Source organism: Coturnix japonica, chromosome 2 (genome assembly GCF_001577835.2).
Source record: "Coturnix japonica isolate 7356 chromosome 2, Coturnix japonica 2.1, whole genome shotgun sequence".
In the NCBI taxonomy this organism is placed as follows: Eukaryota; Metazoa; Chordata; class Aves; order Galliformes; family Phasianidae; genus Coturnix; species Coturnix japonica.
In genome coordinates, this window is record NC_029517.1 from 31,351,499 (window position 1) to 31,373,658 (window position 22,160).

At 42.1% G+C, this 22,160-nt stretch overlaps 1 protein-coding gene across 5 annotated transcripts in view; it reads left to right on the forward strand.

The window, feature by feature from the left end:
• The first annotated feature begins 330 nt into the window (after positions 1 to 330).
• GALNT15 (polypeptide N-acetylgalactosaminyltransferase 15) overlaps positions 331 to 22,160 on the forward strand; it is a 32,348-nt gene continuing 10,518 nt past the window's right edge. Inside the window, exons 1-6 of one of the 5 annotated variants that reach the window (XM_032443197.1) lie at positions 331 to 419; positions 2,870 to 2,930; positions 9,529 to 9,645; positions 10,591 to 11,124; positions 15,944 to 16,110; positions 16,795 to 16,999. In XM_032443197.1, coding sequence (XP_032299088.1) covers positions 9,623 to 9,645; positions 10,591 to 11,124; positions 15,944 to 16,110; positions 16,795 to 16,999 — 929 coding nt within the window. In that variant the 5' untranslated portion in view covers positions 331 to 419; positions 2,870 to 2,930; positions 9,529 to 9,622. Of the gene's footprint in view, positions 420 to 2,869; positions 2,931 to 8,896; positions 9,646 to 9,680; positions 10,386 to 10,430; positions 11,125 to 15,943; positions 16,111 to 16,794; positions 17,000 to 22,160 lie in introns of those variants that run through there. The other 4 variants (XM_015853817.2, XM_015853815.2, XM_015853814.2 and 1 more) reach the window with 4 other exon arrangements.

Here is a 22,160-nt window from a genome sequence, read left to right on the forward strand (position 1 = left end):
GCATAGAGAAAACCTATAAGTTTTTATTAGAAGCTCTGTTTTAATAATACAATTTCAGTTCACATTATCTAGAATTGTATTGTTGGAAGGGAATTTTTTCAGCAGCAGCATTGACCATCCTATTGTAAGAGACAATCAGAGCCTGAGGGATACAGATTCCTTGTGAATATCACTTTCATCAATCCAAAAGCTTAAAATAATGACAGCAAGTAGATAAATATTACAGAAGGACAAATAATTTCCTGTAGATGCTAACCACTGTAGTGAGCTGTAGATAACAGCATGTTGTGAGCTTTATCTGCAGCACTGCGAAAGCTCCAGTTAACAAACCCACATTTTTAAAAACAACAGAGGAATAGCACAGATTTTTAGGCTATTGCATGGAGTTGTCCTAGATGCTCTGAGCTTCTCTGTAGAAGGTATGTTGTGGCTGCAATCCAACTCCACTGGTAAGTTTTCTCGTATGAGGGGTCTGTCTCTCAGAGCTACAAGGTTCTTACATCATTCAGTTCCAGTTACTTCTGGCTATTAGGATATTTCCTTTTTCCAGTCCTGTAAAATATCCTCATGTGTTGTATCATATAACTGATATCATATTGTTGTGTCTGAGGACTCAAGGCATGATATCCTGATCCAAGCTAAGACCAGCTTCCACCGAACTTAGGCATTTCCTCAGCTTGCTGTCCATCCTAACTCTAAGTCTTATATCGCTCCCATTAAGGTTAGGCTGACATTGCAGAGATACTATATGAACAGTTGATATAGCACAGCTCCCGTCTGGAGAAGGTAGAAATTTAAACAGACAAACACTGGAAATAAACAAAGGTAAGTGATTTTCCAGCAAAGGAAAACTAGGAGAAATGCACCCCTCCTCCTGTCCCACTTCATGTAGTTTCCAGGGCACTGCCACTATTATATACATGTTTTGAGGCTACTTTCAAGGAGTTTGCTCATTTCCTCTCATTCCCCAGTGCACAGTCAGAACCACAAGGCACATGCTTTAGTGTTATTTACGGTTCTACAGCACAGTCTGCACAACTTCCAAAGGAATTCCTGGTTGCTTACCCTGTGGTTATCGTAACACTGATACGCGTTTCCTGGTTACTTCTCTTTGCAGTGTTTACATGCCAAGAACAGATGATCATTCCATAGAAACCAAAGAGCCCAAGTGCAGAGACAAACTACAGTATAGAGAAAAACGAGGCACACTATACTTGCAGAGTAGGTTAAATCAAAGCTTTTGAGAGATATACACAAGCTGATATTTATTTTTTAGGAATACTTTTAGAATACTTTTTAGAATATTTTTAGAATATCTTTTTTCCATACTGGAAAGCAGCCACCCATGCTTTTGTAAGTTAACTCTCTAAAAGAGAGTTTGAAAGATAAAGGCTGGAGTCTGTCCTTACTGAATGTTGCTGTCATTAAGGTGGAATTGCAGAGTATTTGTAGGAAGTCCCACACTGACCAGCTACTTTCACAGGCAACAGCTGCACCACCAAAAATTCACACCAACCATAAGAAACAAAACCAATACTTTCCTTAAATAATCCCATCTGCAAATTAAGTAATAGGACATCACATCTAACCTAAAAGGTTTCTGTTCTGCATATTACTTTGAAGAATATAACAAATTAATTCATGTTCATTGGTGCTGGTGGTACAACATACATCAGAGGTATATTACATTAGTCACACCTGAGAAACTCCAGCACATTCACTTGCCAGTCATTAGCAACATGAATGGAGTTCTGTGTAAAGTCCCCACTATGAAAGCAAAACAGACAGATTTTGCCAAAGCTTGCTTAGATAAAGAGGGGATCCTTGAACTCCTTTGCAGGAGCCAAGCAAAATGCATTAGCTTCCACTCATAGTATGTTAGGCGGAGGGGAAAACAAACAGAAAGCTAGACTCACTTATTGGCCCCTTGCCCTTTCCACACTATTAAATGACTGAGGCAACATGGAAGAAATGTTCTCTGTACCCTGTTGCATTGTACAGACCAGCTTGCTTGTATCCTCAAGTCCCAAGCCTTCAGTAACAGGCAAAAACGCAGTGCTTATTTTTGGGTGCCTGAACTATGTCCACTGTTTCGCCTCTCATAATTAAAACATTTGACAACTTCCATATTGTCAAGGAACTCACAGAAAGTGATGCTGTGCAAGAAGGAGAATAACATGCAGTTTTGTACCTCATTTCCACACCACATGCAGTAGGAACAAGAAAGGTCATTAGAGATATGAAGTATGAATTTTACATCCCTGCAGTCAGTTGCTTAACTGATCTTTCCAGAAGCTTGGCAAAAGTATACTGCAGCTATGCATATATATTATACTTAATGATGCCCATTAAGCCTGAATTCAGAAGATTCAGTTTGCCTTTAGCTGCTAAATTTGCACTGCAGCCTCCAGATTTCACAGTAGTTACTGACAAGGTACGAAAAAAAATCATCCTGTGAAATCAGGACCCTGATTAGTAATGGAGTAGCTGCCCCCCTCTCTTTAACTTCATTGGTCCCAGTGGGTTCGTGCCAACAATTAATTTGTGGGTTTTTGTTGTTGTTTTTTTCTTTTAAGATGAAAGGTGTTATAATGTGTACTTTATTAAAGCTGCTAAAAAGACTTGTTATTTTTGCTCATATACCTGCTGAGTGATGGCTTCCAGAAGTGTGCCAGCACCTTCCAAACATGCACGCTCACTTTCCTTTCTTGCTTAGAGAATTCATCATAAAATTGTAGAATGCTTCTCCAGTTCCTCATATACAGATTCCTGTACACTTCAGGGCTACCAATCAGCCTGTCTATAACCTAGACAGTTATGATGAACTACATCTTTGCTCTAACTTAGAAATCATCAAATATTTTAATAGGTGGAGATGGTCCAGGAGACCAAATCCGGAGTCAGATGCTGATTTTGATTGTGCCTAGACAGTAAGCAGATGGACTTGGTACCACACAGAAATCCTGGTACTAGCAAGAGAGTAGCCCCAGTTCCTACTACCTAGTCACAAACATAGTACAACATAAGTCTACAGTCAACAGCCTCTACAGAAAAAGGATGCCATATCCAGAAAAACACCTTTAAAAGCACTAGTCCTACCAAAGTAGTCTGCTTAGCATTTACATGCTCCTTTGTACCAAGAGGATGGGTGAGGCTGCACCTCAAGTACTGTGTTCAGTTTTGGGCCCCTCACTACAAGAAAGACTTTGAGGCCCTGGAGCATGTCCAGAGTAGGGCAATGAAGCTGTGAGGGGTCTGGAGCACAAGTCTTGCAGGGAGTAGCTGAGGAAACAACTGGGATTGTTTGGTCTGGAGAAGAGCAGGCTCAGGGGAGACGATATTACTATGTACAACTATCTGAAGGGAAGTTGTGGTGAGGTGGGGGGGTCAGCCTCTTCTCCTAAGCAACTAGCAATAGGAGCAAGAAGAGTAGAAGTTTTCGCACCGTGCCAAGGGAGATTTAGGTTGGACATTAAGAAAAACTTGTTCTTCAAAAGAGTGGTCTAGTGCTGAAATAGGCTGCCCAGGGAGGTGGAGGAGTCACTGACACTGGAGGTATTTAAGAAACATTTAGCTGTTGTACTGAGAGACGTGGTTTAGTGGGAAATACTGGTGATAGGTGGACAGTTGGACTGGATGATCTTAGAGATCTTGATGATTCTATGATTTTAAGAGTGATTTCTGAACAGTACTTCAGATCAACAACAACAGGCTTTGTTCAGATTGTTGACTGCAAGCCTGTCTCCTAAACTTTCTCCCCCCCAACAGCTCTACCATTTGTTTTCATTTCTGTTAGTATTAACCAGACAACCAGCTTCTCCAACAACAGCAGCTAATCATCTTCACAAACTAAGTGTCCTATTTGTACTTAGAAAGCCCCCCCCCTTTTTTTTTTTTTTTTTTCTCCTAAATAGAAAACATACCTAAATCGCTCTGGAAGTACCTCCTATTTATTTCCATGGAAACTAAACAAGTACAAAGAGCAAAATAACACTATTGGGTAGAGAAAATTCTCAGCTACAAAACACTATTTTTCACCGTAGTCACTACTATTAGCTATTCATTTCTGCCATCAATGAGCAACAGTCTAAATGCTCTGCTCATAACAATCTGCACTGTTGTCAGGAACATGACTGATCTTTCACATCGCTGTCACCAGAGCTGAAATGCACCACCACCATCTCACTGCACTGACATCCGCTGTTTGATGAAGTGTCTCACTTGTGATCAGAGCAATACAGATGTTCAGGTCTACTCATTTGTTTCTTGTCTGATAATCAGAACTGACCACAGTTTTCACCTGTCACAGTGCTCACCCTAAACTGCTTAGAAGTCAGAATCATTGCCACAATAGGTTATATCTCTGAATCCTCGAGCCTAAGAGTTTCTGTTAGGGATAAAGAGAAAACAAACACAATTTAGAACCATAGGCACATAGAATGTGAGTCCCTTAGCAAGTGTCTCTTGTAGCTCCAGGCATTGCTTCCTTTAAAGCAATACTTAAAAAGGATGCTCTTTTCTCTTCACCCAAAGGGGCTCCTTGGAAAAAGACTTGTATAGGAAATGTGGTAAATTAACACACATGCTAGTCGTCATGCCACTTCCTTCTACTCTGTTATTCGCTTTAATGGCTTGCCAACATGAAGATATTTTCATGACGCAGTAAACAAAGGGATCTCATGTCCCTCAACAGATAGATTTCCAAAAACAAGACTGCTGGGTCCTATTTTAAGACAGGAGAAAATAACTGATCTGAAGCAAGCTAGGATTTACAGTGACTGCCTCAGCATGGAAGTAGGGCTGCTTCTGCCAGAGAATTTGCTTTGAATTGTTCTCCAAGTTTCAGTCATGGCTGAGCAACTTCCCAAAGCATCAGCATTAACTTTTTACCGAAAACATGTATATACAGCAAATTCTAGAAACACCTACGTATTAAACCTAATACTAAATTCAGCTGTACTAGAATTGACTTCTAAAGGGATGACAAAAAAGAATTTTTCCTCTTCCAGTTTAAGAAAAAAGTGTCAAGAAAGAAAACACCACCAGCAGCAGAATTACTGTTTTTTTCTGCCCCTCGTCACCTGCTGAACTGAGCACATCTGATAGGTTAGTAAAAGAACACAGGTGGGAAAGGATGCAGAACAGTGCCAGCCCAACTCCCTGCTCCAAGCACAATGAGCTGTGAGAGCAGATCATGTGGGTTCAGTGCTACACTCAACTAGGTATTAAAATCCTCCAAGCAAGGATAGAGACAGCAAAGTCACTCTGGGCAGCTTCTTTCAATACTTTTTATGTCTATAAACATAGTCGTTGTAATTATTATATATCCATACGCACAGGTTGGAGCTCTATATACGCATGCATGTTTTCCTCCTGGCTTCTCCCTTAAATTCCATCCTGATCTTAGGCAGAGGCCACACACAAAGCTCCTATGGACACCAGTGGCAATGCACACGTGTATCACAGAATGGTCTGGGTTGGAAGGGCCCTCAAGGATTATTAAAATCCAACCCTACTGTCTAAGGCTGCCCAGGGTCCCATCCAACCTGGTTTTGAACACATATTTGTTTAAGCAAATAAATAAATAAGAAAATCTTTTCCACGTTCTACATCTCAAACATTTGAACAACATCAGAGACGACATGAAAATAAGGCAGGAAACCACAGATCCAACTCACACACCTCTGATACCAACACAACTTACTTTCATTTCAACTCTCTTTTCCCTACGTTAAAAATTAAAGCACATAAAAACAGCTTTAAGAGCAGCCTTACCTCAAGCCTCCATCCCATGTTTCCTCTCCTTCTTTCTTCCTAGCAGCACTCAATAACACACACCTGTGCTCATGGCTGATGTTCACCTGCTGCACAATTGTAGCTCATTAAGCCGCACACCTGCAGTGACTTAACTTGGGTTTTGCCCAGCTTTTAATTCACCCCAGAAAAAGTGGAAGCATTTGCTATTATTAAATATTATTTTTTTTCTCTGGGTTTTAATAACTATGATGCTCTCTGCTAACCCCCAGGTTATTGGAGGCTGAAGGTGTGTGGAACCTTCTCCAGCCTAAGGATATAAATAACAGTTGAGTGCAGCAGGCAGGAGGTTACAATGGCATTGCTTACAGCACTTGGGATATATCATTTCTTTGTGGACAAATACTGGTCAACAGTCTCTCTCCTTGCAGAAAGTTAGTGATTTCTGCATTAGGGTGGGGGACTTCAGGCAGAGAACGCATACAACTGACCCTTAAAGACCTGAGAGCTCCCATTTCTGAGTTAATCGTGAGGCCATGCTGTAGTAAATCCAGAAGCTGTCACTCCTGTGATACTTTCCTTCAACTTTCTGCCAAAAGTTGCTGACCTTCATGTCCCAAGAACTGCTTTTGCAAGGCAGTGCAGAGGTCAATGGCTTCCTTGCTCCTGTCTACGTTGGTCACGAGATTTATGAGCAGAAACCTTGTAAAAATGGAGTTTCGGCTGCTTTTCCTTCACTGACAGTTTCACAAACATCCTATAAATCATAGAGCCAGGGCCAAAATCTAGTGCCTCTAATCAACTGATTTGATCAAGTTTTGATAGCCCCCAATACCAAGTTCCACTGTATCATGCTCAAGTTTATTATTAGCTTGCTATAGGAAAATGTTATTGAACTAACAGTGTTTGTTACAATGTCCAGGACTCAAAGCACCTGCAACACCTGCAAATAAATTATAACTCTTGTAGTCTAGAAATATGTATTTATTATTTTACTCTGAGAAGAACGGGGAAAGTAATTTGACTTTAAGCTCCCCACAAATCTTGTGCACCAAGTAATCAGTCACATTTTATGCTCTGACTTTCTTCACGTCTGTGCAAATCAAGCCATTGTACAAATGTATGAAGACCTGCGGCATATAACACATGCAGCTATGAAACCATGGGTGTTGTTACATGCTGAGTCTCTAAATGGAAGGTGGCACATCTGCTTTTGACATAGGAGTGTAAATCAATCCAAGATGCACGTTAAAGAGTAAGTAACAACACATCCACTTTGTTACATCCAGCTTTGATTCTGTTCTTTATTTGTTATTTTCCTGGCAGTCAAATGCAGGCATTCTATGCATTGTTTCTTCATGTATGGGTAACATAATGTGTCGTGTAACATTTAAGAAGTATGTGCCAGGAAATGATTTGGGCCAAAAATACAAGCCAGAAATGAGGTGAAGAGAAAATGATAAGTACAAACGGGTACACCACAGTGACTGAGAGTTTTATCGCTCAGGATACTCCTAATACTTTCAAAATGAATAACAAGGCCAACATTTGACTTGGTGTTCTACCTCTTGGCAATTAATGAGCAAAATTAGCAACAGTGAAGGACAACATATTTTTTCTTCCTTATCAACCAGAGGCACAATGCCAGGCCCAGCATTGCCTGCCAGCTGAGGGAAAGGATTGTCTTGCTCCATGTTGCACTGGTGCGGCCTCACCATGAGCACTGTGTGTATGTAGATCTGGGTGTCGCAATATAAGGACATAAAGCTATTAGATATAGTCCAAAGGAGGGCAATGAGGATAGTGAATGGTGTTGGGCATGAGATACAGAGGCAGCACTGCACTGTGCTCTCCCCTCCAGTGTTCTGTTGTCACCTATGCAGCCTGTGTTTGAGCTACATGCAATTGACTAAAAAAAATATGGATGAAAACCACATAATAATGCTAAAAGTTTATGATCTGATGGGGCCCCATTGCTCAATGCCACACACAGCCCAATGGTTTCAGGTTGGAGACACCTTACTTGAAGAGTAGAAGTGGAGAAGAATGTTTAAGCCACTCTTTGAGACACCGCTTTGTTGACATGGCCTTCTTTACTGTTAGATAGGAAACAAAGAAGAACATAATGCTATTCTTCAAGTGCATCTCAGAAACAGGACAAGCTTCAACAGACAGGTCCACACTGGACACGGAACAGAGACTGCTGGAATGATGACATGCATATTTTATGCTTTTATACATTTAATTTACTAATCTTCACACACCTTCTCTCTGTAATTGTTCATTTCTACTTCATTAAAATGGTTAGGATACATTCAAAAGTCACATTATATATGCACATAGGTCAGTGATAAAATTACCTATCAGCTCTGTCCCAGAAGTAGCAAAGATTTATGTTAATTTGTTAATTGGGTCTCTTTTCACCTAAAGTTGAAATACAGTTGCATGAGAGATCCAGGGGGATTTGTTGAGCAACAAGGAACGTGCCAGGACAAAGTTCATACAGCAGCTACAAATGTGGGGTAGAATTATATTGATCAGTTGTTTCAGAACGCTGTTTCAATATTTTAGCCAGAGCAAAACTACAACTAAATGAAATAAAAAATACACAAATAGGTCAGAATAGAAAAAGAAGCCCATTCTCCCATTTATTCCACTCACACTCTTCTTTCAGGTTTTCCTTTTCTTTTCCCCCATATACCTGATAATGGAAGTCCATGAAGCTGAACATTTTGCAGAGTGCCTCGGAAAGGTCTCCATTTCCCCTTGCCTTTCTATGGCTGACACCTATTGTTATTTAAATGAATGCTTTTGAGCTCAGATTTTCTTTTGTGCAAATATGAGCTGCTCCCCTCATCAACACCTTTTTTTTTCCTATGAGAAGAAGGATAAGGAGCGATATTCTCAAGAGAGAAGGTGGTTGGAATGTTACTTTTTCTGTGAATTTAGCTCAAAAGGGAAGGCACGCACAATGGTGAAGTATCAAAATATTGGCTAAATTCTCCTTCTACCGGAATATGATCAAAGCAATATTATATATATACATATATATAATATTATATTAACATCTGAGGTAGGGAAGGTGCTAAGATGCAGCAGACTGGTCTCACTTGCTCGAGGTGTTCTGTATAAGACAGCTAAGGGAGCACACAAGTGCCAGACACTGCATGTCTCCAACAATTTTCACTCCGGTCCCTCCTTACAAAGACAATGACTCATTTTAGCTCAAAAACTGGTGTCCTCTCCTATTTGGTTTTTTGAAAGCCATTTATCAGGAAACCATAAATTGAACTCAGAGAATTGAGGAGGTTGTAGGGAGGTGATGCAGAAGGAAAGGAAATGAATTCCCAGCTTCCTTTCAGTATACTGCATTCATGTCTTCAGGTTTTTCTTTTACCTGTAACATCTAGAAATGTCCCTTTTTAATCAAGAGATGAATGTGAAAATCCCCCAGTAGTCACAAGCCTCCCAGAGCTGGAGCTTTTCAATAAGCAAACACTACAAGATAAGCAAAAAAAGATCACATCCCACATCTCCAGTGTCAAAAGGGTTGGTAACACCTGAGTTACTCCCATATTTAATCTCTGCCAGACCAAGAAGCATGTGATGTTGAGGCATGTGGACTGTCTCCCTCCTTTTCCCATTGGACAGTCACCCATCTTGCAGCAAAAAAACACCACAGTCAGTGCCCACTAACGCACTTGCCAGCAATATTAGCAAACAGACTCCAGAGGCTGAGCTCCCCATTTAATCACACAAGTTGTTCTCTTTCAGTGTCAGGAGCTGTTCCAGCCCAAGCTTTCTACGTGTTATTCCTGGACTATTGAAAACTTGAAGTGCTGCTCCCTGTGCAACACCAAATTTATGGATGAGGAAGCTTCAGTCTGCCAGGTGATAATTTGGCATCCTTGTGTCAGTGTTAAAATCCTAGCAGCTGTAAATATTTATTGCAGATGAAATATCCTCCTATGCTCCGGGTAGCACATTACCATGTGAATAAATCTAACACTAAATAAATCATGTGCAATCCATCTTTTATTCAGTTTATAAAATTCTCGCTTCTCACTCGGAGCATTCGTAACTTAATAAGGTTATTCAGGAGTGGAGTGGTTCGCGGTGTGCCTCGACTTGCTTTATAACACAGCGTTTTGCTTCTTGTATTTCATCTCTGACAGCTTGCACAGAGTTTGGATTTGATAGGATAAGAAGAGTGAGGGCATTAGGACCAGGAGAAAGACGCACGCGTTGCTCTGTATTATGTCTGGCAAAGTGCTTCCTGACTGAGTGATGTAGTTATGTGTGAAGCAAAGTCAGGGACCGGCTAGTTCTCATCTGTTGATCACAGTGAACTTGAAGCCTCAGACGGGGGAAAGCTGTCAGATCTGCTCTCAGAGATAAGGCACATGAAGGCAGACAGAGATGGGAAACTTTGAAGCAGCAGGAAATACTCTGGAAGGAAACTGTTAGAAATGGGATTTCTTTGTACCTAGAATTTAAGAAGGTGGAAAAAAAAATCATCTAAACTTAAGCTATTCTTTTCATTTGCTAAACGTGCTCTTTACTGACTGAGCCGGGACTCCCTAACAACAGATCTACTCCATCTCATTGGATCCATGCTGCCTTTTACCACAGTAAGTGCAATATTAATAGGCGTTTTCTATTTTGTCTGTAAATAGAGAGGAAAGCATGAAACGGCATCAGTGAAATGTGAGGGGAACAAGAAATCCTCTTGGCAGATAGTGAAAACCAGCGCGTTGCTGCAACCCGAGCACTGGAATCTGAGCGAGATCCAAGTGATATTTAACATGACAGTCTGTATCATTTTGTCACCAACAGTATGTTCTTGAGGAAGAAGTGCAGATATGGATCACGTAAGCTGCAGTTTCTCTTGTTGTTGCTGATGCTGGGCTTTTTGCTGCTGATGGTTACAACGCTGAATCCACCAGCCAGCAACCGGAGCAAGGACGGGACCTTCCAGCCTGTGGAGTTCAACCCCCGGGAGGGGCACCGGGTGGACTTTGCAGAGACCCAAGAGATGCTGGAGACCCAAGAGAGCCAGCAGTACTACCCCTTGGACGGGCTGTCACCCTTCATCTCCCTGCGGGAGGATGAGTTGATCGCGGCCGTCGTGTCCCCCACGGGTCGAAGGAACCACAGCAAGGCCAGGAAAGGCTACCGAGTGGTGAAGCAGCAAAGCAGGCGGCCGGAGGTGAAGGACCCCGAGTCCCAGCTCCTGTCCCTGCCTCTGGGGGACGGCAACGGGGCTGCGACGGGGGAGCGGCCGCTCGGCTTGGAAACCCACGGCTTTAACGAGGCGCTGAGCGAGCGGATCTCTCTGCGCAGGGAGCTGCCTGAGGTACGACACCCGTTGTAAGTAACACCGCCTATTTCACCTCTGGGACAAAACTTCTGCCCTTCCCCGGCGCCGTCCCGAACCCCGCATCTCTCTAATCAATCCCCACATCACTGGGCGGTTTCCCACTTGGAAATACACCCCCTTCTCCTCACGGCCGGTTTCCTTCCCATCCTCCCTCCTGCAGCTCGGACACCCCCGCACCCCTCTGCACCGCCCCGCGCCCCCCGCCCCGACCGCGGACCCCGAGCCGCAGGCAGGTGCTGCAGGAGCCGGGAGAGACCCCCGCGGGTTTCCCTTCTGTAGGTGAAGGGTCCCAGCCCTCACGGCGGCCGATGTCTGTCGTTATTTGGGTGCCCGTTATTCGTGTCCCCATCACTCCGGTCCCCGTACCCCCCGCCCCGCGGAGGTGGCAGCACGGAGCGGCGGAATACGGGCTGCAGCGCCACCTTGTGAAGGGAGAGGGGGAGCTTATCTGTGTGTAAATGCATGAAGGCAGGGGGCGAACTGGAGGATCCATGTGGATGTCGATTTACTGCATGGGTGACTGAGCACTGGCACAGGCTGCCCAGAGGCTGTGGGGTCTCCTTGGAGATCTCCAAAAGCCACCTGGATGTGGGCCTGGGTGCCTGCTCTGGGTATCCCTGCTGGGGTGGGGGTTGGTCAGGTGGGCCCAGAGATGGTTTCCAAGCTCAGCCGTTCTGTGGTTCTGTGACTGTAAAAGGCAGCTCCTGGGAGAATGGGAGCTGGAGGCCACTGTGTATGACCAGGCCTGACAACAGCACTGTGAAGCCACGCCAAAGACTTACTACATCTGAAATCCTATTTGTTGCATTTGAAGTTCAGCACGTTGCGTTTGAAGCCCCGTGTGTTTCATTTGAAGCCCCGTGTACTGTGCTTGAAGCCTAGAGACCTGAGAGCCAGTTATTTCTACAGCCCAAGAGGAACAGTTCATCCCACTTCATTACAACAGGCAGAGAGCTGTCTACGCTCCCCTGCCCACTGGAGAAGGAGTAGGGTGCAGGTGGCTATCTTCATTTCTTGCCTCCTGTAAGAAAAGCTATTGCAGCTTTCCCATAGGGCACAGTAGAAAGATATGCCAGAAAACATTTTAAAACATTGAATTCATAGAGTTTATTGTATATTCTAGTGGTCATTTTCCCATGTCTGAAGGCAGATGGTGGCTCCAATTTCAGGGAACAATCTTAAAGCAAGAGATAAAGATGGTGTGTTTTCTACATTTGCTGACTAGATTCAATGTTAATGTGGGTATTTCCATTGAATAATGACACACCAACTTATTTAAGTTATTTTTTGCCATACTTCACTGGCAGTTCTTTGAACTACGTAGCGTTCAAAGGAGGAATAATGACCCCCTTTTATTGCTGGTGCTGTGAGCCAAAGAATAGTTTTTCTTTGGCAGCTGAAGGGCCATCCAACAAGAGGTAGTTTTAGCTAATTTCACGTGAGATTCAAGCCATGGTCTCAGTGTTCTTGGCTGGGTTTTCCTGTCTGCTTAGTGAAAGCCTAAGGACCTCTCAACACCACAGCTCATAGAAGCCCGGATTGAAAACACAGATCTGAACATCTGAAGCTTCTCAGTAGTTCAGGTCTAAATCCGGATCGTAAACCTGCAGAGGGGGTCTACCTCTAAGCCAGCCCTGTCCTTTATGGAGCAACATGCAATCAAAGTGATGTTTTTTAAATATGATTCGCTCTTTGGGCCTAGTTTATAGCTGTATCAGTCACATTCTAGACTGGTGTAACTGAGAGTGAAGCAGTAATGAATCAAAATGTCTGTTATGTTTTTTCTGTGGAATCCTGTTGCTTGAAATGTCAATTATTGTTTATTAGAGAGAAAGCAACCAGTTAGAGAAATTTCAGTAAGTCACCTGCATGGACTCAGTCTCATTTCACTTTAAATGACAAATTCTTCAGACTCAAGCACTGCTGTAAAGTAAGGCTGACCATACTTCACATCTACATACTTCCTTTTTGCATTTAAAACAGAGTGTAAGATGTGAGGTAAATGCTGTGAGATACACGTAGCCGTTGTTCTGTTATGTTTTGCATTGGAGCTGCAGAACTCTGATTTCCTTTCATATGAAGGTTATAGAGCTCCAATGGAAGCAAAGCAGAGCCTGCTGACTGTGCTTTGCCTTGATAGCCCTGGATCCAACTTCCTCACCTGGAATGTGATACTTGAGACCTCTCTGCCCAGACCCCATTTTCTAACATACCCCACATCTCTTTGCATGCCTTCCCAGGTCAAAAAACATTGACCTGGGAATAATAAACATATGCTACTGTTCAGAAAGTAGATGCATAAAACTGTATCTGTTCCAGCACTCTGACTGATCCCACTGATTTCTCCAATGGGCAAATTTATCCAATGGATAAATCAGATCATAGAATCATAGAATCATAGAATTACCCAGGTTGGAAAAGACCTTGAAGATCATCAAGTCCAACTGCAGCCTAACCAGAACCCTAACTCTAACAACCCTACACTAAATCATATCCCTGAGCACCACATCCAAACGGCTCTTAAACACATCCAGGGATGGCGATTCAACCACCTCCCTGGGGAGCCTATTTACTTTGAGTAACCATATTCTGCGTGGAAAAAAAAAGTCTGTTTTCCTCTCCTGAGCTTGAGCATCAAACTATGTGTACCCAGGCAAATGCAGACACACAAGTATCTAAATGAAATTTAAGTTTCATTACAAAAGCGCAGCTTCCACTTGAGTGCTGCTGGGAGCTGCATCTCAATGAGTTGTTTCCCTGCAGGTGAGTGGGAGTTGCTGCTGGCAGGGCAGAGCCTTTGCCCTCTCAGAATTGCTCTCCGGTTCGTATCTGCATGCAACAATTCCTTATTTATCACAAATCAGATTAAATCGCCGTGCCTTATATCAGTCACAGCCCCGACTTTTTGAGATGTTGTTTTATGATAGACAGGCTGAAACTGCTCCAAATTACAGGGAAGGCAATTCTGAATACCAGCACCCTTTCTCAATTTTTTCTGAAGACTAGATATCTATATAGTGAGCCTTTTCCAATCTCCATGGCAACTAAATACTCACCACCTAGGCCACATATTCAAGTACAGTCATTTTCAATTCTCTTCCAATTAAGATTCCACACAGCCTCATTTTATTTTTTTTCACTGTAATTACAATACAAGCAACAAAGCCATGCAGTGTTATGGTGGAAAGCATAGGTGGGTATAACTATACTGAGTATTCCTGGTTGGAAGCTGCCTGGTAATAAAAGGACTGTGTCAGATCTTCACTTTCTTCACTATCTATAGATTATTCTGCCTAAAAATACAGATACCGATGAGTCATGAGAGTATCCTTTTCTCCATACAATTCTTAGACAACACGGTTGATTACAGAACCATATCTATAATATTCATGTCATTTTATTTGTTATTAAATCATTCAGACTGTGGATTCCAATGAAAGATAAGCAGGTTTGTGGCTGGTGTTGTCTAACATGATGGGGTCCAGTTCATGAACTGAAGCATTAAGTAAAATGGTAATAAACAGCAATATTCAAATCATATCCCTGACATGAGCTTCTGCTACAGTTGAACTAGCTGAGCAACTAATTGCTTAATAACCACTGTCAAATCTGTTTGGTGATTTGCTTGGCAGTATGAAAATTCTGAAAGAGCAATGGAGCAGATAAAAACCAAATAAATGGCTTTCATGAACAGACAGCGGATACAGAGCTGGACCGCTTAGTGGCCTTGGAACCAAGATGACATACAGAGTTAGGTGTGAATATTTGTACCTAATTCTGCCATCCCTTCAAGAAGTTCTTGCTGCTAAACAAATTGGAAAAGTAGATGAGTGCAACTCAGGAATTAAAACGCTTTTAAATGCATTTTCTAATGTAAGCAAAAGGGATGTACTGGCATTTGAGAGCTTTCTCTGGAAAATGAATACCCTCCTTCCCACACGGTGTGTCCTTTGTCTTTTAAGATCAAATACCTATGTTGAGGTCTGTTTCTTTGTTCTACAGGGATGCAGGCTTCATTCTCTTGTGGTCTGAGTCAAGCAGTCCACAGTTACGCTGATATGTTGTGTAGATGAGGTTTTTTTTCTTATTAGTCTTAAAGGTACTGCATTTCAGTTTGCTCTTTTGTGGGTTACATGAGAAAATATGGAAGGGGCAGGGGTTGGCTGGTTAATCTACTTTATCACCCTTTCTCCTTCGCTTTTGTTGTCTTTTCATTTCCTCTTTCTTTGTCTTCTGGATCATTTGAGCTCTTTGTTGCTGCTGCAGCCAGAACAGAAGGGAAAGATACAGCAAAACATTTATATTCATATTTTTTATTTTGATTTTTGTAATGTCATTCTCATATTTTCACTTCATGTTCTAGTCTTAAACACCTTAATACTTCCTTTGTTTCCTGAGCTGAGATTGGGAATGGCTGTTTTGAAGGGTGGATATTGACAGGACAAGGGAGAATGGTTTTTAACTGAGACAGGGGAGGTTTAGGTGAGATATTAGGAGGAAGTTCTTTACCCAGAGTGTGGTGACGCACTGGAACAGGTTGCCCAAGGAGGTTGTGGATGCCCCATCCCTGGAGGCATTCAGGTCCAGGCTGGAAGTGGCTCTGGGCAGCCTGGTCTGATGGTTGGTGCACATAGCAGGGGGGTTGAAACTACATGATCACTGTGGTCCTTTTCAATCCAGGCCATTCTATGATTCTTAAACTGGTTTCAATCCCTGAAAATGTAGGTGTAGCTTGCAACTCTGGTCTGAGAAAAGAAGTAGCCAGTTGTAACAGTGTTTCTAGTGTCTCCCTCATTTGATCCCATACAGGTGCCTACAGCAAGAATATGACTCCAGCCTGCCTACTGCTAGTGTCATCATCTGTTTCCATGATGAAGCCTGGTCTACTCTGCTGAGAACAGTGCACAGCATTATTGACACAGCCCCAAAGGCCTCCCTCAAGGATATCATCCTAGTGGATGACCTGAGCCAGCAAGGTAACCCCATTTCTCTGTATGATCTCTGCTTTCCAAAGCTGCAGGGAAGAAACTGTTCACCTCCAAGTAGCACATGAAGAGAATAAAAGGCAAATGGGACCTTCAGGGAGAGAGCCCTAAGCGGCTTGCCAGGTTTCAATCTTCCATGTCTAGAATTCAACTTAGCCTTTCAACTTTGAAATATGTTTCTTTTCTTCCCCATCACTTTCAATCACTCTGAGGCTTTCTTGCTTTAAAATAAGATCACAGAATGCAAATCTTCCTACTGGACCAGATCTGGTATAATAATTTCCAGACGTGGACTTTGGCTGAAGTGAGGAGTGGAAAACTCCACATTGCTAAAGTAATCCCAAGTGCTCGGGAAAGCCAAACACCTGTATCTCATGCTGATCTGTGTCTTTTATGAGAGGATGAGAACATCTACCTTTTGGTGAAAACAGGAGAGGGGGATATTAAGTTTCTCATAGGAACAGTTTCACACCTAGTGAATCTCAGTTTCCATTAGTCTCTTCTTCTCTTTGACGTTACACTGCTGTGGGAATATTTGGAACATGGCCTGCATCACCGTGTAAAACAAATGCTCCCAGAACATTTTACTGGCAAGCAAGCAACATCTCCTACTACCTGTTGCTTTCTAGTAAGAACTTGAATCGAAGCTAAAAAAGACCATTCTATTAATGACAGGGTCCCTGAAGTCAGCCCTGAGCGAATACATCTCGAAGCTGGATGGTGTGAAGCTGATCCGGAGCAACAAGAGGCTTGGAGTCATCCGAGGTCGGATGCTCGGAGCTGCACGGGCAACTGGAGATGTGCTCGTCTTCATGGATTCACACTGCGAGTGTCAGAAGGGCTGGCTGGAGCCGCTCCTGGCCAGGCTGTCCAGCAACAGGTAAATACAGAACCACACAATCATAGAATGGTTTGGGTTGGAAGGGAGCCTTAAAGATCATCGTGTCTCAAACTCACTCAGGAAGACACACATGTATTTTCAGAGTGTTATATGTTTAGGTTGCTGCTTGGGCCTACTCTCTAATGTACAGCTGAGCTCATTTTTGCGATCCTTGAGTTCCTCAAGGAGATTAAGGAAGTTAATTTGTTATTTTTTCCTAAATTGCTTGTAATGCTTGCATGGAGATCACTCCTCAACTTGGCTTCATTTAGCAGTCGAGAAGCTGTTAAATTCAATCATATCCACTTCCTAAGACAGCCCAAATGAGGAAAACACAGTGACAAAAAAGCTTAGAGTAACCAGTGAAATACCCCTCATTCTTCCTCTGGCTGCACCAGTCAAGCTGCTATCCATGCACTTTTGCTGGAGGGACAGCATGGGGAAAACACTTAATCATGTAGAGCAAGTGAATTTTCAGCTGGCAAGGAAAAAGGCAGCCTTTCCAAATAGCCGTCCTTTGAAGGAGTTTAAAGGAGCTGAGAGAGAGATTTTAACTTTGAAAACTGATCAAGCCCAATTTTCTACACTCCTGAGCAAGTCTACCACTGTTATTATGACCTTAGCAATGCAGAGATGTTTACATGGAGACCTCACTCTGAGTTGAACATATTCATGTAAAGGGAGATATCCCCATTTCTCATTAACCTGTGGCAATGACAGACAAGACAAACATGAGAAATGTTACCCAATTTTGCAGGAACAGGCAGATTTCTCAAATATTTGACTGCTCTGTGTGATTGCATTTCATTTCCCAGCATGGTGGTTTTATTCATTAATCCCAAAAGAATTATGCCTTTCCAAAGTCATCACATGTGCATTTACGGGCTCCTTGGCTGGGACCAGTTCTTTGAACCACACCAAACAAATTGATTGGGATGCTGTGCATCGGCTTATTGCACCACCTCAAGAATGGTTCAGTGATTTGCAAAGCATTCCTTGACATTTGATTATTCAAGGATGAATACCACAGTCACCTGAACAGCATTAAAAAAATCTAGATGAGATGCCCCACAGATCATTTCATTTGACAACTGTTTATATTCCCACCTAATTCCAGGTGAGAAGCGTGGTGCAAAATAAGCCTTGATTACAATCTTGAAAAGGAATTCCAGCTCTAGGAAAGGCATAGGCACCATAACACTGCCAGAGGGGAAGGCTTGCAGAGCGGTAGCTTGTCCTCAGGACCTTTCCCCTGCTCCTCATCGCAACAGCTATTATTTCCCTCTGTGCCAGCGCACTGACTACAGCACAGCTCCAATATTGCTAGGAAACTGAAGCCTGCAATATCAAAAGAAGCCTCTCCAGTTTCTAAAATTCAAAGTGTCTCTACTTGGCTCCCTGATTTTAGGTCACTAATTTTTAATGAAGTTATGTTAAACTGAATAAGAAATGAACATGGCAATGGAGAGATACCTCATTAGACTTGAACTCAAGCAGAGGTTCTGTTTATAGATACAGGAATAGATACAGAGTTGTGCTGCTCAAAAGATGAGTGAGTGGAGCTGGTTTTATGGCACTACACCAGGGAGATGGAAAATATTTTGCAATGAACAGTTCCTTCATCTTTTTTCGTCCAGCTCTCTGTTTTTTCTGTGGACCATCTCTCAGCTTTTCAAGCTATCAGACACGTAAGTCATCTGTTTTTAGCCATCTCACAGGCTTGGAGAAGTATGAATTTGTCCATCCAGAGGACATACAACCCCATCATGAATTTAATCATGCATTTCCATGCTATTTTTCTTGGTTTCGAAAACCTACATCACATACAGCAGCCGACTCCCTGGGAACTCATAGAGTCCTGGAATCAGTGAGGTTGGAAAAGACCTCCAAGATCGTTCAGTCCAACCATTAATTCACTTTCGGCCTGATCTTTTTATAGCTTCCCTTTGTCAATCGCACTACTTTCACTTACATGGTGCGTTATCTGAAGATGCGCTATCTCCTTACAATCTTTCACAGCGCTCATCAGTATCAGCAGGTGACCTATTTTAAAGAAGATGGGGTAAAGAAACTTGAATCTAAAGCCAAAAGCTATCAATTTTGACGAAAGTAGAAGAAATGAGGATTTAGGTATGAACAGTGCACTGACTGTCCAGTGTAAAAAGGCAACAGTGGCAGAGCCAGATAACTCACGCAGTCTGGATTTCTAAGCTATCTTATTTCCGCAGGGAATGAGCCACTTTGAAACTGGCTGAGGAAAATACAGCATTTTCCTGTTTGCTTTTGCTGTTCCTCCTTGCTTAGGGGAGGATTCAATCAGATTAAAATTATCTACTGGATGAATCACTAAAAAACACTTTCAAAATACCACGTCTGCCTACGACTTCAACACAAACATGTTAATTAGCTCTTCCTCTTCGTGTGTTACTTATTAACAGAGAAGAACACACTGTCCATGCTGACTGCAAGGGTCATGAGAAGATATTTCATTCACAATTGTATTCGGTCGAGAAATCCCAAACTAGGAAATAGCTGTTGCTCGAGTTGCTCTTTTGATGGAATTGTGACCTTTTGCAGATCCTGTGTGCGCCAAGCATTCGAAATATTCGCAGATTAGTACCGCCACAGTCAAGTGGTTCAAAGCCTTGCTGCCAGTTATATTTGAGCTTCCTGTTTTTTTCCTTTCCTTGAATTCCACAGAGTGAAATTAGCCGTAGTTTGCCAGAATGTGTTTCGTTTCAAAGTGCCGAAAAGCTGCTGACTGTCTGCCAGTTATTCAGTTAAAAACAAGAAGAATAGCTGAGAACATCTTCCAGCTTTCAATTACCTTCTGCTGCAGATTTGCGTTTAGATCCACACAAAGATCGAACCATCATTGAAGATGCAGAAAACAGATCTAAAAAAGGCTTTCCTATACAAAAGCTTGTTACCAAATGGGATGTAAAGCACTGCTGGATTAAGATTAAACTGAACACTGTCCAGTTTTCACAAAAGATAACGTTACTGGATTCCTCTATTTCAGATCACAAGGGCACCCTCAATATTTAAAGAAGGTTTCAGCAAAGCTACACCACTTTATACCATGTAAGGATCTAGCATTACATTTAAAAACATACTCTTGAGTACACTTTATCATGGCGTGCTGAAACAACTACTGGAGTAATAGCTTTAAAACACAGTAATCAATTTACACTGTATAATTTTGTGGTAAAGGATATTTGATTTTATATTGTTCTGTTTCAGGTTTGAATTTAGCCAGGTTAGAATATGGCTGATCCAGTGAGGTGTTTTTTTACAGCTGACTTAAAAATTGTTATTTTCTGTGTCATAATTTATATTTAGTTCAGGTAATTGCCTGTTCCCCAGAACCATGACATCAGTGGAGGTATTCTTCTTGCCTAACATGGAATTGTCATAGTCAATGACAAGCAAAGTAAAAGCATGCATTAAAAAATAATGGTTGCTTCAGCAAGAACTACTACTATAGTGACTTCACATGAGCAATTGCACTGATGCTAGGAGTGTCTTTGGAGTTTGAAGTTTGACAGCAGCAACAAATTTAAGGTGGATGCAAAAAGAAGAACAGGTTTAAGTTGGTTGGATGTGAAAATGAAGGATCATTTGAAATGTCTGGACAGTCTGATACAGAATATATCTAAGTATAATTATGAGTATCCACACTGTCTGCATCTGAGCTATGCTGCATATGCAGCTATGGTCTAATCTTCATGACCAGGGTTTTATGAATGGTTTAGTCTACGTTGCGTCCTCTGGCTTCCACCCAGGCATACCGCCCTGGTCTTTCCCTCTTGACTCTGAAACTCTGAAATAAATTAACCTGGCGTCATTGTTTCCTCAGTCCTCTCTGGATGAGAATGGATAGACAAGCAGCGATAGCATTTCAGCAAGAAGCACTGAACAGGTGGGAAGCATCCACCTCCAGGTACTCTCCTAACCAGACAGTTGTCAGTGATGTCTATGGTGGAGAATGCAGCAGGATGTAGGAACTACAGTTATAGTGATATTTCATTTTTTGAAGTTTAGTCTGATAACATCCATTTCATCCGCTAGCTGGAATTTTCTCAGCATGCCAAATTAAAAAACACCTGCTTGTGTAAGTAAGTCCACCAAAGCGCTACCTTTTAGTAACTTCTAGAAGCAGTTAGTTTCCTTTTCATGCTGTTAGTGAGGTTAAATACAGCTTTCCATTATAAAGCCAGCTCCTGTTGACTTGAGTTTGAGGTGGTGGCTCCTGTCCTGGCTACAAAACAGTATCACAGTGCTTTCATCAAGAGAATTGAGGGAGGATACCGGCTTTATTATTTTTAGGATCATTTATTTGAGTCCTGCAGAAGAATGGCAGCAAATCGCTGCCTACAAATGTTGCCCAAAGGTGACCATGAAATTGTTTTATTTATAAACACAATGCTTGCTTCCTAGATCACCTATTATAATATATTACATAGGCTGATTTTATGCCCGAATGGAGAGATATAATCACTTCTCTGTTTAAAAACCTCCTGCCTTTAGCTCGTCATAGGGCAGTTTGCTCTTATTAGGAAACAAAGGAATAACTGAATCATTTTGATGCTATTGTCTGCATAGTACATTTTCACACAATTCACTGAAGATCGGTAATCTCTTTTTCTCTGTGGGGTTCTAAAATTATCTACAGTAAATGGCAACTGTGATAAAACAGATCATTGAGCTTCCCTGATCCTATCACTAAAAAAAAATACCCAGTTACAATAGAGATTGTAAAGGTAGAACAAATATGTCAGGGCTACATGACCATCACCCAGAGCTGCCGGCTCCCTCAGCTGGTTCTGGCCTCTGCCATTGAAACGAACAAATGGCTCACTGCACTAGAGATGTCTGAGGTGACTTTCCTCCACTGACTACAGTATGGTTTTTTTCACCTTAATCCCTAGCAAATGTTACTTACATTTTCTATAGAATGCCTTCTAGGAAAGCCCTTATACTAAGACTAGAGGCTATACTTTCTGTGTAAAGGAGCAGAAATGGATACTGTTGTTCTTCTATATATTTTTCCCTGCAGTCTCTAAGCCCACTGTATTTGTACTCTGAAAATTTCCAAATGTGATACATCACTGACCTGGAAACGAGGAATACTGATGGCTTTTCCAAATTGCCAGTACAC